We start from the raw sequence: 16,424 nt of genomic DNA, 5'->3' as shown, positions 1-16,424 counted from the left end.
TAGCAATATAATGATCAGTTTTAATACGCCATCTATTGATCAAACCAATGAAGCTGTGGAGCTTTCTTTTTTTTTCTATGGATATTCAATTTTCCAGTCGTTTAAGCTTAATCTGTGGCGCTTGGGTACGGTTAACACTTCTTTCGCTTTTACTTCTTTTAACTCAGTTAAATTTCGAGTTTTAACCTACCTGTTGCATAGTAACACGCATAACGCAGTAACATTGCAAGACTCGATCAGAGTACACATTGAGTGAATAAAGTTGATTCCATTCTGAACTAAGGAATAAAGCAGTTGTGTTTTTCTGAAGATATATTCCCTGCGACATATCACTACCGAAAACTACCCATAAAATTTTGATGCGCCTACTGAAAACCGCCAACATAATCTGGCCACACTGCTGTCAACGCGTGAAGGCATCTTGGCGCTATTGTGCAATTGTTTCGTGACTTTTCCTGTAGCAACAACGGCCGCGAACTGCGAGTGAATGCACAATGTCCACGATAAATAAGCTTGAAATACGTGGAATACGCAGCTTTGGAGTGGACCGTGCCGATGTGCAGGTAGGTCGTTTCCGTTTTTGCCATTAGTTGCCGTACCATCCAGCTTTACCGCTCTAACGCTTTTGTTTTTCGGCTTTACAGCAAATCAATTTCCGCTCCCCGCTCACGCTGATCGTGGGCCAGAACGGTTGCGGCAAGACCACCATCATCGAGTGCCTGAAGTACGGGCTGACGGGAGAGGTGCCGCCGGGCACGAACCGGGGCGTCGGCTTCGTGCACGATCCCAAGATATTCAACACCGTGGAGAGCTTGGGGCAGGTGAAGCTGATGGTGAAGGATTTTACCGGCAACACGGTGACGGCGATCCGGTCGATGAAAATCACGCACAAGGGCAAGAACCCCAAGTTCGAAACGATGGACTCGACCATCACGATGGAGAACGCCCAGACGAAAGAGAAGGTCACGATGACGCGGTCGCGCGTCACCGACATCAACAACGAGATGTGCGACGCGATGGGCGTCTCGAAGGCCATCCTGAACAATGTGATATTCTGCCACCAGGAGGACTCCTGCTGGCCGCTGGAGGAGCCGAAGGAGCTGAAGAAAAAGTTCGACGCCATCTTCGGGACGACCGAGTACAACCGGGTGATCGATAAGCTGATCAAGATCAGCAAGGAGTACAACGAGAAGCTGAAGGAGAAGCAGGGCGACCTGAAGCTGCTGCAGAACGTGAAGGCGCAGGCGGAAACGAAGCAGCTGCAGCTGGAGGACGGCGAGCGGAATATGGCAAGGCTGACGCAAATGATCGGCGAGCTGGAGGAGGACATCCGGCCGATTCAGAGCAAGCTGGAGCAGCTGGCCCTGGTCGAGCGGCAGTACTCGTCGCTGCTAGCGAAGAAGATTGAGTTTAACTCCAAGTAAGGAAATGTTCGTGAGTTGCATAGTTCTCTCTGTTAATACTATCTTTTGAATGTCTTTCGGCAGGATAAAGAGCAAGCACGAGCAAAGCCAACAGCTCCGTTCGAAGATAAACAAACTGTTTGAAGGATCGTTGCCCGAGCTGGAGATGGAAGTGCGAATCTTTCAGCAAACGTCCGCCTCGAAGCGGTCCGAGCTGGAGGACGAAGAAGCGGAGCTGCAGCGCCTCAAACTGCAGGACCGTTCCCTGCAAAGCAAGCTGCAGTCAATCGATGGGCAAAAGATTGAACTCGCCGAAAAGCAGAAACGCGAACGGGAGCTTCAGATCGAGCGAGGCAAAAAGATTCGGGCGCTTGGCGATAAGCTTTCGCTCTCGCTGGTCGAAGATTACGGTGCTGCTTCGGTCAGTGCCAGCGTAGTAGAGGCTGCCCTCGGCTCGATCCGCAATGCGCTCAAAGCGCAAGAAGCGACGGTCCTATCGAAGGGCAAGGCTTTTGAAGAGGAAGACGCACAGGCACAGAAGCGCATCGACAAGTTGCGCGAAACGAAAGCCACGCTGGAGAGCGACTGCACCTCCAAGCGCAAGCAGATCGAGCAGTTGGACCGTGAAAAGCTGCAGACGGCTCGCGAAGTGGCCGAAATCGAGCGGTCGGCCGAAACGCTGAAGCGACTGATCGATGAAATCGATCGGCTCGAGCAAGAGTACGAAACGCAGGTCAGTGCTGCGGATTTGCCCGCGAAGCGCAAGGAGCTGGCGGAAAGGAAGCTGCTGCGCGATCAGCTGCAGGATCAGCTGGACAAGCTGGACGAGCGCATCAGCTCGCTCGATGCGGTGGCCATGAAGGAGCAGGAGCTGACACTAAAGGAGCAGCAGTGCACCGGGCGGGAGGCTGAGTTGCGCCGGCTGCGCAACAAGCATGGCGACAGCTTGCGTCGCCTCTTTCCCGACCGCACAATCGAGTCGAACTACAAGAGCAATCTGCAAAACCTGTACGACGAGCTGCAAAAGGAGGTGAAAACTGTGAATGAAAAGGTGCGCCGCACGCAGGCCACGGTGACGGAGATGGAAACGACCCGCAAAAGCCAGAAGCAGCAGCTCGATCGGCTGGAGCGTGAGTTGGCCGACGCAGAGGAGAAAATATACAGCGCCTGCCGGGGCAACGCGTACGAGGAGGTGCTGGCCAAGCTGAACGAAAAGATACAGAAAAACAACATGGAGCACGGCGAGGCACGGTCGGCCGTCGTGCTGTACCAAAAGTTCATTGCCAACATCGAAAACGATCGCTGCTGTCCGGTGTGCGAAAAGGGGCTGGAGAGTGAGGACGCGCACGAGGTGAGCGGCAAGCTGGGGGATGAGATTCGACGGCTGCCGGAGAAGATTGAAACGCTCGAGCGGACGCTCAAGAAGGATCGGGCCGATTACGACAAGCTGCTCGCACTGAAACCGATCTCGGAGCGGTTGGAAAAGCAAAGGAAGGAACTGCCCCAGCTGAAACAGCAGCTGCAGGATACGGAGAAGCGGCTCAGCACCGCGTCGGACGAGCTGGAAGAGTACCAGCTGGCGGTGTCAGAACCGACGGCAAACATGCAGCTGATCAATGCGATTGTCGGCGATATGAGCGTGCTGGACAAGCTGGGCAGCGAACTGGAGCGCATGAAGCGTGGCGTAGAGGAGCTGCGTGCCCAGCTGGGGCCGAACATGGCCGAGGGCGTTACCATCGAGTCGCTCAAATCGGAACGGGAAGCTTTACGCGCCAAGTTCAAAACGGAGCGAAATCACACCGACGAGCTGCAGAACACGATCGATACTAAAACGGAAAAGCTGAACAATCTGCAGGCTCGCAACAATCAGATGAAGTCCAAGAAGCTGAAGCTACAGGAATCGGTCCAATCGTTGGAGCAGAAGCGCGCGTCCGTCAACGAGCTGGGTGCAAAAATTGCCACCCTGGAGGAGGAATTTAAAGACGCCGAACGGCGACTCACCCCGGTGCGGCAGCAGCTGCAGCAGGAGCTAGAGCAGAAGCAACGCTCCAAGGAGCAAAACAACAAAGAGCTGCAGCGGTTGCGCAAAGCGCTTGAGGAGCTGCGCTGGGAGGAAACGGCAATCGTACGGCTGAGCGGCGAGCTGGACGATCTGGCCGCACTCAATTTGGGCGTCGAGCTGAGCCGACTGCAGGCGAAACGAGAACAAACGCAGCAAGAGCAAGACCAGCTAAAGCGCACGATGGACGGCAAGGCGAAAAGCATCGAAAAGCTGCGGCAAGACATCGCCAATCAGCATCTGCAGGAGCGGGATCTGCTAGACAATCGCGATCTGAAGCGTTTGATGCGCGAAACGGCCGACTTGGAGGCAGAACTAGCCGCGCTGGTCAAGAGCATGGGCGAGATGGAGGTGTGCAGTGTGCAGAAGGAGCGCGATCGGCTCATTGATCTGCGCGATGAGCTGCAGGCCCGCCGGAGCGAAATGAACGGCAAGGTCGGCGAGCTGCAGCGGCAGCTGAACGAGCTGCGCAAGGAGCTGAATCGCAGCGAGTTCCGCAACGCCGTCCGCAACTACGTCACGACGCTGACCGAATCGATCGTGCAGCGGAAGATCATCAGCGACATCAAGAAGTACCGGGACGCGCTGGAAAGTGCACTGCGCGAGTACCACACGGAGAAGATGCAGGAGATCAACCGGACCATCTTTTCGCTGTGGCGCGATATCTATCGCGGGAACGACATCGACTACATACGTATCAACACGGTGGACGACGGGGTGGCGGAGCGGTCGGACAAGCGCCGTGCCTACACGTACGGCGTGGTGCAGGCGAAGAACGATGTGGAGATCGATATGCGTGGCCGCTGCAGTGCCGGGCAGAAGGTGCTGGCCTCGCTCATCATACGGCTGGCGCTGGCGGAAACGTTCAGCAGCAACTGTGGCGTGATGGCGCTGGACGAACCGACCACTAACCTGGACCGGGACAACATCGACTCGCTGTGTGAATCGTTGCGTCGCATCGTGTCGGAGCGGGAAGGAGGCCACTTTCTGCTGATCGTCATCACTCACGACGAGGAGTTTGTGACCAAGCTGGAAAAGTTTGAAAACTACTATCGCATTTCGCGCAACAGCGAAGGCAAATCGGTGATTAAAGAGGAGCAACTTTAAATTCCATGCCATATTCCATTTTTGCATTGCACGTATGTATTATTCTCATTTTTCGTTATTGTCTTGGTATGTTATCATATTCAGTTTATTAATAAAACATACGAAGCTGTTTGGATAAAGAGAGTGTGGTGGTAATTAAGATATTGATGACTGTTCCAATGCACATTAACAATTGGATAAAATATCGATCGAAATTTGGTTTAGTTGTTAGAATTTTCCTTACAATCTTAAAACTCATTTTGATGAAAAATTTGTTGCCAATTAAAACAAATGTAAGAAATTAACGTATTGACATTAGACATTTCTGAACAAAATATGATCTCTTGATTTCTTGAGTTAATATTTTTCATAATACAGCAGATCATCAACCAAACAAACGATTTAAAGCTTCACCATCACAACTAATAGCTCAATGAATGAAACACACTGATGGTTGAGGTGGCGTCGCTGCTGCAGTCCGATCGTTGTTCCTTTGTTTTATTATCACATAAAGTACACTTCCCGTAAAACATATTCAAGAAAGTGTCCCAAAATTAAGAAACCCACTGAAATCTCCTGTATCTATTCGTGAGGTGCATCATCAGCGTCGTGCGAGTAACAGCATAATGAATGGCTGCTGTTTAACAGGAAATCCGTTCTTCACAGATTTGTATGCTTTCTTCAGTGGCTGGTTGGTCCATAACTTCAGGTTACCCTTTTTTAACACGTCTTTACACGTTAGTGTCATGATGCTAAACCACTAAAAAGCAATATTTGTAAAGCTTTTTTTGTCGTTTTTTCATCAGTTGTATGCTCATATAAAACTTCCGAAAATATAAAGAATGCATATTTAAATAGCTTAAGATCCATAGTAGCCAAATTAGATCCACAAACGAGCGCACGATTGAAAATTTGTTTGTACAAATTTGATAGAAATCATGACAAAAATGGTTCTCAAATGTGTTGTCACACCTCTAGGCTGGATATTATATTGTTGAATAATTCACTAATAACTTTTATGCAGTTTTTATGACAAGTTTTCATCTTTCCCGTAATGCCCGTGTTTACTTACCATCCTCTAGATCAGGGGTCTCCAAACTTTTCAGTTCGCGGGCCGCATTGCTTCACAATCAACTTCGTTGAGGGCCATTTTGACGCTACCTTTAGAATGGGTGGAAGTTCAAATCTCGTTTTAATAAGAAAATACTAGCAAAATACATAAAATTTCTAGAGCTTTCTTTCATTGAATCTTGATTTTCGTTTTCCAGAATTAAAAAAATAAATTTTGATTGGTTAGTCAGAAAAGAAATCTATTTAATTTAATCTTTACCCAGTCATCGCGGGCCGCATTAAAGGCTCTTGAGGGCCGCATGCGGCCCGCGGGCCGTAGTTTGGAGACCCCTGCTCTAGATCATGGGTCTCCAAACTACGGCCCGCGAGCGGCATGCGGCCCTCAAGAGTCTTTAATGCGGCCCTCAAGAGTCTTTAATGCGGCCCTCAAGAGTCTTTAATGCGGCCCGCGATGACTTGGTAAAGGTTAAATTAAATAGCTTTCTTTTCTGACTAACCATTCAAAATTTATTTGTTTACTTCTGAAAGACGAAAATCAAGATTCAATAAAAGATAGCTAAATACATTTTATACATTTTGTTAGTATTTTCTTATTAAAACGGGATTTGAACATCCACTCATTCTAAAGGAGCGTCAAAATGGCCCTTAACAACGTTGATTGTAAAGCAATGCGGCCCGCGAACTGAAAAGTTTGGAGACCACTGCTCTAGATAACGATTTTTTAAAACGTGTGATATAATAATTTGGAATTGAAGTATCGATAAAATCGGCACACGAAGCATAGTGAACCGGGAAAACTCCAAAAAAATCCGGGAAAAACCGGGGAAAAAACCGAGAATTTAAAATCCTGATTCGAGTGGCCACCCTGATCTTACGAGCATTTTTGCGAACAAGGATTTTGGGGCCAACTAACTTTGCGACCAAGGATTTTGAGATTTTGAATTCTACTACGTAGTAGTGATGGGCCATCGGAATCGCACCCACGACTCGGAATCGCTTCCGAGCATTACTACTCAGGCTCCGATTCCGATAAATTCAAACCGCTGGAGCCGTCCGGAGCCGTCTGGAACCGTTGGAGCCGCCGGAGCCGTCCGCTAGTCGGCAGCCGGAGCCGATCGGAGCTGTCCGGAGCCGGTCGGAGCAGTCGGAACCGTTGAAGCCACCGGAGCCAGTTGGAGCCGTCGGAGTCGTTGTAACAGACTGAAGTCTGAACGACTCCTACGGCTCCAACCGGCTCTGTCGGCTACGACGGTCCCGACGGCTCCAACGGCACCAACGGTTCCGACGGTTCAAACCGGCTCCGGACGGCTCCAACGGCTCCAATGATTCCGACGGATCCAACGATTCCGACGGCTCCGGCTGCCGATTAGCGGCTCCGGACGGTTCCGGACGACTCCTAGTTCAGAATTTTGCACCTATCTTCCGGAACCGCTTCTTTTTTTGGCGCCGGTCATTCGGAAGCGATTCCGGATTTTTGTTGAATTTACTCATCACTACCACCTAGAATTTTGCCATCTGTGGATTTTTCACCAAGGATTTTGCGACTATGAACTTCGCGACCAAGGATTTCGCGGCCAAGAATTTTGCGACCAAGAAATTTGCGACTAATGCATGTTATACAGGGTTTCCCACGATTTATTGGTTGGTTCCCATCAATTTTTGGTGGGTTCCCATGTTTGTTTGGTGCGTATTCACGATTTTTTGGTCGTTTCCCAGAATTTTTTGGTGCAATTGTATTGATATCCAATCGGAAAATACCAATAAATTATGGGAACGAACCAAAAATCTATGGGATACGACCAAAAAATCGTGGGAACGCACCAAAAAATCATGGGAACTGACCAATAAATCGTGGGAAACCCTGTAATGAAGCATGTTGCGACTAAACATCTTTCCTGTTTCGAAACCATCTTAAATGTAATAGAAATACATCCTTTCCGATTGCTACCACCATAAGCGTCATCCAATGACAGCAAAACGCCTATAAATCGAACACTCTTGACCTTGTAAATTATGTGACCGAAGTAACAAATCAACCTTTGCCGTCTCCAGACAACATATGGCGATGGTGCAATGAAGCGAGTCCAGGATTTACACCATTATTATTTATGGACCAACAATAGACTCTTAATTGTCCATTACCACGGGCATGCATCTCGCCTTGTGTACTTTCCAACTGAACCCCGGTACGTGTGGGAAGATGAAACTGCTGCTTAAGATGGTAGCAGCTTCTTGCCTTACCCGAGCATCTATCTATATTCTCTTTATGCAAATGATACACATCCGGCGCGCTTTTGAAAACGTTTCACCCCTATCCCCTAGCCCAAGCCGTTTTCCCGCTTACTCCACCACCTTCAGCCGTTCGCACGTCAGCGGATCTACGGGGAATGTAATTTAGCTCCTTTTGTTTTTCAATCCTACTGAAAGCCCTCACCACCGTTCCCATAATCTCCCTCCCTGCACTCGATCCGGAACGATATCATCCTTGCAAAACGCTTCTTCCCAGTCCTTATGCTGCTTGCGAGCAGGTTAAGCATATGATAATAACAAGGATCAAAGATGCTCATACGCTTTCTTGCGGGTTGCGTGGTTGTCTTCACATGCTCCCTTTCGTTCCCTATCGACAAAGCAACCCCCCTTCCCAACCGTCTCTCGCGCGAAGTTCCCGCGCTTACGCGAGCGGTTTTGCGGAGGATTTTTGTTTTGGTGGTTGCGCTATTTACATAATTTTAACACTCACCAACACGGATCCGATTCACTTTAATTGATTGACTTTGATATGCTTGATCCGTTCATGTCATGTGCGATGGCGGTAGCGCTCTGCTGTGTCTGGAGCTATTGAAGGCAGGGTAATGCATGCGTGTATGCGATATGATGCCAGGATGTGGACAACCAGGACGAGAAGGGTACGCGTACGAGTACGTGATTTCGTCGAACTGATTTGTTGATTTGCTGCAAGAAATACCGGAGCCGGGGCGGCTCATCGGTTGTATAAAAGCAAGCGGTTGGACATGGTCTAGGCAACAGTTTCCAATCCGGTTTAGACTAGTGACGGTCGATTGGGGAATCTTGTTGCAAAGTGACGCAGTTCAATTGATACTCAGTGGCTTTTGGTACAGTTCAATTAGAAGGTGGACAACGTGCTGGAATTGTAATACGGTGAAACATAAGTGAGTGGTTCTGTGAAGTTGAAAACGTCCAAGCAAAGGTTAATTATTACCCTGCAACCCTCCAGATCTCGTCCAGCATGTTACATACACGCACGATTGCTCTGCTGCTGGTGGGGCTAGTGGTGCTAGTGAATGCCCAAACGTTTCAGTACTCCCGTGGATGGACAAATGGGAAGCGTTCGCCGTCGTCTTCATCATCGTCTTCACCATCATCCTCGGCTGCAATGGAACCTTTAACTGCGAATCAGCTGCTGGCCTCTGCTCTGTCCCCTGGGGGATTAAACTCTTTAAAACCTAGTGAAAAGTATGCAATTCATCCTCTCTAAACCAATGCACATCTATAAAAATGGTTTAACTGAACATTCTCCTTACAGAGCGCTCCTACGACGCTTTTTGCGGAACCCGTGCGATCTTCGTGTGGCCAGCTTATTAGCCGCTGCCCACCCAACCAAAGAGCTGTTTCCACTGGCCGGCAACAGCTTTGACAGTGCGGAATCAGCCGGAGCCGCATTCGTGCTGCCACCTTTCCTAATGGATCCCGACGAGAGCAACGGTGGCATCGGTGGCAGCAATTTGGCCAACGGTCGTTCGATGGAGGATGAGCTGCGCTTCAAGCGCGGTACGGCCACCGGTTTCAGTGATCATCGTCAGAAAATTGCTTAAAACAGTCCCCGCTATATCCGTTATCACATGCCCGTCATCACATGCCGCCAGACATCAGAGTCAGTCAGTCAGTCACGTCGGGGAGGTCGGAGGAAGAGCGTAAATCAGCGGATACAGGTGCTACGCTTCAGGATGGTGTCCACGTGGCGGTAATTGTTCGCGAGACGCATCCTTGAAGAGCTTCATCAGGGGCAGAAGCAGCACCAGCAGCCGCACGTCAAGAGCAAGAAACGATGATTTAATAATGATTCGCGTCGAAGGCAGGAAAAAAGGAAGAAACGATTATCCATTTGTTGAAGTTTGACACGATGTCCCACATTGAACACTCTACGGGGACATGGTGTTTCCCGTTGTGGCGAAGGACATAGCCACCATAGTTAGTTATACAACCCGCCATTACCGATCCTCAACTTGTTTGGGGGGGAGCTGCTTATATTTCTGCCCAGCGGAAATTGCCCACCCTGGGAGCCTGTGTGTGGACTGTGCGAAATAGTGTATTATATTAACAGATAAAGATAAGGCGTTCTTGTCACGTTGAAGCAACATTTTGGGGCGTGTTTGTTTGTTTGTTTTGCTTGTTTGCCCGACCCAAGACTTCGAGCCGATGGGAGCGGAAAGAATCGATTATAGCAAATGGGACCAGAAGTTACCAGAGACTCCGAATCCGAGTGCCGAAAATGAAGTTGTCCCTGCAGGTACGGCAGGTTTGGTTGCAGTTGGTCGGTGCAGTTAATTGGAAGGTTCGCTGAGGTCGACCTTGTCTTGGAGTTACAAATTATAGGGCTGTGTTTTTTGTGTCTCTTTTTGGATTTTATGAGCCACGGCGGGAGGAATTAGCCTCTCTTCCGGCGTTAAGCATGGGCAGTTAAAAGTATGACATCGTCGCTGGTGGTATGTGGCAGGCTTACGGAAGTTGAAATGAGTATTCGTTTGAAGGGAATTTCCGGACAGGCGTTAGGGAAGGATGAACGCCGAAGATCATCAGAGATTATGATCGGAAGAAAGGTATGCGTCTTTTGTGTTTAGAAAATGCACTACTATGAATTTGTTGAAAATTCTACTTGTAATCTTGCAATTCAGCCCGGTATAAGTACAAGAGTTGAAAAAGATAAAAGAGCGCAAAGATGTTTGCTTAATAGCTTATATTTTATACTCGGGCCGGTCTCGTAGTACAGCCGTCAACTCGTACGACTTAATAACATGCCCGTCATGGGTTCAAGTCCCAAATGGACCGTGGACACTATTATATACTGCACAAATTGGTAACTTTAGCAGATAACCTGTTAAAACTACAGTGGTGGACATTCTAACTCAGTATCTCATTTTTTATGGAGCAACCTTTTAACCTTCAAAGTAAGGTTTAACCTTTTTAATAACAATCGGATTAATATTAAAGAAATTTTCCGCATGGCATTTTATTCTATGTCCTTCCTATGAAAGTGAAATGATGAGTATGAAATTGGAATAATATGAAAAACTAGACGGACAAAGATCCAGATCTCACGGTGGTCCTATTAATTATTGATTCTTTCACCCAGTTGCCTAGCTTTTACTGTTATGGGCACTCTGGAATGAACTTCTAACGTTTTTATCTTTGAAAAGTACATAGCAGAGTAGATAAATTGAATGATTTTAATATTTTTTAAATATAGACAATAGGACATTTATAGATAAATAACATACATTAACAATAAATACATTAACAGCATCGTACTAGCTGAACTAGGATGGGACCAATCGATGTTGGATAGTAAAGAGTTCTATTTGTTGTAGTTTCCGAAAATAATGTTTGGCAATGGTCAGTATCCAGATAATTTACTATCCCATCATTGACAGTACAGGCGACAGTAGAGCAAGGGTGGTTAATATCAGCATTAGTAAGTTGTTCTACAGATTTATCAATACGCACATATGTGACGTTTTCGTTGGCGAGTAATAGTTCCAAAGTGACACAATTAGTGTTTTTGATAGTATCGTGTTGCTGCAAGCTGACGTAAGACAACGCATCAAGTAGCGAGGAGCACGTCATGCTAATAAATTAACGTGAATGATTGAAATAAACATCACCGGTATCAAATTTGGACCATGTAAGTTTAGGGAAAAAAAATCGCCTAGAAATAGTAGAGCCATATCGGGAATTTCTCAGCAACGAGATCCCCTGAGTAAGCAATTAAGCTAGAGTAAGCTAGAAGAGCTTGCCTTTGTGTACCGATACGGGCCCAACCGGTTTCAATGTGTGAATTATCGCATTCGTTGCGAACAGCATCTAACGTGCACGATATAGCTATCAGCACACCACCACCAGTGCTCTTATTACTGCTTTTGCAAGATCGATCGGCGCGAAAGGCTGTGTAGTTATCGTCAAATAGTTGTGTAGAAAAAAGATAGTTTCGTCCAGTTAAGTCTCGAATAAAACAATGACATCAAAAGCACTGCTGCACGAAATAGAAGAAAAATCGAAATAGAATAGAATAGAAATCAGAGAGTTTTGATTTTAGTCCGCGTACATTCTCATAGTAGATGCAAATGCTTTTTACCTCATTAACTCAAGTTGAATGTGTAAGTGAGCCCGTGTGTGATCGAGTGCTGATCAGCATTTGCACGTTCTCTGATCGAGATAGAATAGTGCTCGTTTCGTTTGAGTTAGGTAGTGTAAGTGAAGCTGAATAGGATACAGGGCTGGGCGGCCGTTGTTCGTTTGTGTTGTGGAGTGAATCAGTGTACGTTTCGTCAATAATTAAACGTTGCTCATTTTCGCTGTGATTAAGCGCTGAATACGATGCGATGCGATGGTGTTCGTCAGTAGATGTTTGTCAGGGATAAAAAACATTATTAATGAATGGAGCGGTTGAAAGGTTAGTATAGAGATTTGCGCCGTTAGTGATGATTATCTTAAAACAGTTCTGGGATCCTTTGCTCTCTTTTCTTTCCTTTGCTGTCTTGGAGTTGATCTTCATGCTCTGTGATGCGTAGACGTTGTTGCAGAGATGGTATAACAATATGTTATATATCTTATAAGCAATACTCCAAAGCCGTCCGTCCTGAATAATAAAAAAAATCTAGAAACATCACCATTCTGCGAAAAAAATAAATTTGCAATGTTTTGTAGACCATAATAGCCTAGGATGCAGTCGGCAGTAAAGTAAATCAATAACCAATGATAAATAGTGTCAAACAGTTTGATCTATCAGTACACCGTTAATATGGCAAGCATCGCATCTAACATACCTCTTTCCACTACGGGCAATCGGAAGGTAAACTAATCACTTGATTCACACCGGATTTAGCTGTTACAGGGAACCATTAATTTGTCAAGCTGACAGAATCTGACACGGCTTAACCATCCAATAGTTAGTAACACGTGCTCTGGTGACTGCCCTATCTGTACAAGCCGTGAGCCTGCTGTGAAAAATGCTCGCAAACACTTGTCCGGCCGTGCGACACCAGCCGCAGTGTTGGTGCATGTGAATGAAAAAGGAAACCGGTGCAACCGCTCTTAACCTTTCGCTCTGCTCTGCGCTGGTAATTTGATCGGCGTGAGTACCACGAAGATTTGCTCACGTTCGATCCGAGGGTCGTTGCCAGCTTCATCCCATCGCAGCGAGCAGCGAGCGGAGCGCGTGCGAGGGACATATTTTCCACCGCCAATCTAATCGTCTCATCGCGGAAGGAAGGGAAAATTGCAACCGTATTGTAACGCGCACTCCCTGCCCATCGAATGTAAAGATCCGCTACCGGAACGGCCAAACGCACGGCGGGATGTTGTTGCCAGCCAAGAGCATACGTGGTGTGGCGTGATAAACATCGGCAACAAAACCACTTCACTTCAAAAGAGCAACAACGATCAAAAGTCCTGCAACATCCCTGCTGCATGCGCATCTGACCCCGTACCCCTCGTCTCACAATGCTTCTCTTCATATGTCGGTAGAAGGACACCCCTTTTTTGTACATGCTGTGACCCGCTCTCGATTGCGCAGACCCTCGAAGGGGCTGTTTCGTATTACTTTATAATTAATTTATGTGGATGAATGATTGCCCTGCGCATCGGTGTGATGAAGAGTATGGGCCGTTTGGTTACCTTTTGTACTGTGTTTTTTTTTTGTTTTCTTTGTAGGACTACCAGGACACAAATTTTTCCCCTGGGTATGTTTGTCTTCTTTTGTTCGTTTGCATGAAACTGGGACAGCAGCACAAAAAGGAAGTGAATTTTTAGACTCGGACCTAACAACGCGTTTATCACTTGCGCCAGAGCGTTGGCGTAATCGTTTTGACAGGTTGGATGACATTGTTTGTACCAGGATTAGGAGCGGCACAATTTAAGCAATTTGAATCAAAACTGATGCTTGTGCCGTTTTTCTTACCCAGAGATGCTTTTTCCCGTCCAAATGTTTGCTCCTGTGCTGACAGAGGGCCGCATCTAATCAAAAGTGAAGACGATGGACGCTGTCAGTGGGAATGGTTATCTGATTTGAAACACTGCCAACATTACCACACTTTTGCACGTGCTTCCTTCGTTCCCTCCTCTTCGTAGTTTTGAGGGCCAGGTTGCCAGTTCCCATTTCACAGGTGAACTTCATTTATCTTTAAAGAATTCAATTTGCGAGATTTTAATCAACGCTAGCCAGGGCGCCGGGGTCCGCCTCATCGCTTCACCGAATTAGCCGAATCATATTTAGGGCAAGCTCGCGCAGGCCAGTGGGATGAAAGGGGGTGGGGGGGTTGATGGAGGATGATGCCTGCGAGCAGGTGAATAATTTATTTGCATTAACAGAACCAGTCGAGGAAAAGTCAAGCGAAGAGACCAGTGGAAGAAAACGGACTCTTCAAATGGAAATTGCGTGCAATTTTTTTCCTAGTGTGTGGAAATGTTTTTTCCCCAAAAATCAGAAGACGGCAGGCGAATCTGTTTGGGGATTTGTGTATGTGTTTGTGGGGTGGAGCAATAAGAATGCTGTCCAATTTATTTAAAAATTACTGTGTTAAATTGTATAAATCGAAGGTCGTTACACATGATGCTGGAATGGTTTACAAAGCCATTGCAAGTTGACAATCGTTCAAGGGTCATCCAGCGAGCAACTTTTGGCTCTTTCACCAGTATCCTTGCTACTCGCTCGATGTAAGTGCTCTTGATGCAATGCAATGCTCTGTTCATGAGAAAATAATTCAATTAGCTCACTACGCACCAGCCAGCAACGCGTCCTGGGAGCGATGCATACGCCACGATGGCAACGACGTGCTGCTGCTGCTGCTGCTGTTGCAAGTTCCACCGTCTCCGGGGACTCATCGCAACCCGGCAGCAACCTGACAACTCAATCAGCTCACGGGCGTGGGTATTGGTGTGCCACGTGACGATACCACCAGCCTAATCGGTGCACAAGAACCATGGGAACTGCACCGGTCCCCGAACAGAGTCTACACTTGTTGGTGGAAGCCACCGAAATTCGTGAGCGATTAATGGGTCGAAAGAGGCGCATGGGTCGGAAGTGTTGTTACGCGGGCAAAAAGTATCATTTTCGGCGTGTGATTTTCCCGTCCGCAAGCTCAGGGGGGGGGGGGGGGGGGGGGTGGAAAAGCAGCGTTTGTTTGCGAAGAATGATAAACATATTTATAATGTTATTAGGGGGCGCGCGTATAAAGTGTGTGTGCGTAGAGAGAGCAGATCGCCCCTTTGCACACACACACACAGTACAATGTGGAATGCTGTGCAGACGTACTTTGGTAGTCGAGCGTCGAGTAGAGTTAATAAATTTATGAAATCAAACACCACAGTACGCCGCCGTACAAGGGAGCGCGAGGGCCTAATTGTTTGCTGGTTTTCGTCCATCCCAATTGTTTAGCTGTTAGTGAAAGAACCTGTTCCTGTTTTTTTTTTGTTCCAGTGCGTGAGTGTTGGCGGTGGGAATGGCACAAGAGCACTTAGGGAAGGGCAGCCGTCCCGCGGGACCGATACACGCGAGCCTGCAGTGGGCTGACGGGGCTCGCAGTCAGTCCCTCGGGGTGAGTGGTGAACACTGATGTTGCTGATGATTTTCCGGAATAGTTTGCCTGCGCTGCATACTGCTGGCTGCAACCGGAAATGTGAGAGAGGGCGCGAGTGCCCCTGGTTCGGTTGCTGACAATTGTTGCCTGTGCTGCGTCCTACACGTGCCTTTATCCCGTACACTTGCGGGACCAGAGCAAAAATGAAGGCACTTCCATTGGCACTGTCTGCCGTGTTGTGTGTGTGTGTGTGTGTACACGGAAATTGACTTTTCCAGTACTGCTGGATCGGGTCCGTTTAAAATGTTTTGCTAAATATTTAATGCGCCTCACGTCAACATAACAAGGCTGGCTCGTCACAGACACGGCCTGTTGGCTGCCGTCATCGTCATCGTGTGAAGGTAGCTGCCTAGTTTGTTGTTTCGGAAAGGACTGGACTGTTTTTGGTGCTCTCTTTTTGTGTGTGTGAGTTGCACTCTTTAAATGCCCTACAATGAAGCCACTTTTTAAGCTTCGGCTGGAATAGGGAGCCGGATGGAACATGGCCATGCTTCCGAACAGCAGTGCCATCGGAAATTGGTTGGTTGTGAAAAATTAATCGAATTAAAATAGAGTGTGAAAATCGGTTTTTCCAACATTCCGTACACGTTGGTCGTTATCGTAACAGGATGGCTCGTTTGTGTTTGATACATCGTTTACAATTAAGCCAGAGAAAACTGTCACTGTGTGTGTCTACGGGTGACCCTACAGGGCAAACAGATACGGACCCCTTTCCCAATAGGTTGAAGCGTACTCGAGTGGCGATGATGCTGCAGATAATAAAATAGCAATTGCTCACGAGATTTGTTGCTGTTGGTTGTCTGACCTACCATCAACAGTCACCTAGCGAACAGTAGAAATAAATGTTTGCTACCAATTGACCATTTGCTGGTTGAATATATATTTACCAAGTTTCGATACAAATTGAATTGGGACCGTTTTGTATTTTTTGCT

The 16,424-nt window shown here is 47.4% G+C and overlaps 3 protein-coding genes across 3 annotated transcripts in view; all 3 read left to right on the top strand.

Annotated features, from left to right (window-relative positions):
• Positions 1 to 16,424, top strand: part of LOC5667758 (uncharacterized) — a 549,880-nt gene that overhangs the window by 99,628 nt on the left and 433,828 nt on the right. The gene's annotated exons all lie outside the window — the stretch shown is intronic.
• Positions 339 to 4,688, top strand: LOC1274350 (DNA repair protein RAD50). The gene is made up of 3 exons (XM_313457.5): positions 339 to 563; positions 645 to 1,420; positions 1,488 to 4,688. The coding sequence occupies exons 1-3, from the start codon at positions 495 to 497 to the stop codon at positions 4,567 to 4,569; spliced, it is 3,927 nt and encodes a 1,308-aa protein (XP_313457.5). The 5' UTR covers positions 339 to 494; the 3' UTR covers positions 4,570 to 4,688.
• Positions 8,628 to 9,997, top strand: LOC4576842 (pro-corazonin). The gene is made up of 3 exons (XM_001230938.3): positions 8,628 to 8,789; positions 8,855 to 9,093; positions 9,164 to 9,997. The coding sequence occupies exons 2-3, from the start codon at positions 8,867 to 8,869 to the stop codon at positions 9,450 to 9,452; spliced, it is 516 nt and encodes a 171-aa protein (XP_001230939.2). The 5' UTR covers positions 8,628 to 8,789; positions 8,855 to 8,866; the 3' UTR covers positions 9,453 to 9,997.

The sequence above is a fragment of the Anopheles gambiae genome, chromosome 2 (assembly GCF_943734735.2).
Source record: "Anopheles gambiae chromosome 2, idAnoGambNW_F1_1, whole genome shotgun sequence".
In the NCBI taxonomy this organism is placed as follows: domain Eukaryota; kingdom Metazoa; phylum Arthropoda; class Insecta; order Diptera; family Culicidae; genus Anopheles; species Anopheles gambiae.
The sequence above is the reverse complement of the archived record's forward strand: the minus strand, read 5'-3'. Positions and strand labels throughout refer to the sequence as shown.

Coding starts and splice junctions, on each gene's coding strand:
- LOC1274350 (XM_313457.5), top strand. CDS start 495: ATGTCCACGATAAATAAGCTTGAAATACGTGGAATACGCAGCTTTGGA. Junction 564..644: donor TGGACCGTGCCGATGTGCAG/GTAGGTCGTTTC, acceptor TCGGCTTTACAG/CAAATCAATTTCCGCTCCCC. Junction 1,421..1,487: donor AAGATTGAGTTTAACTCCAA/GTAAGGAAATGT, acceptor GTCTTTCGGCAG/GATAAAGAGCAAGCACGAGC.
- LOC4576842 (XM_001230938.3), top strand. CDS start 8,867: ATGTTACATACACGCACGATTGCTCTGCTGCTGGTGGGGCTAGTGGTG. Junction 9,094..9,163: donor TCTTTAAAACCTAGTGAAAA/GTATGCAATTCA, acceptor TTCTCCTTACAG/AGCGCTCCTACGACGCTTTT.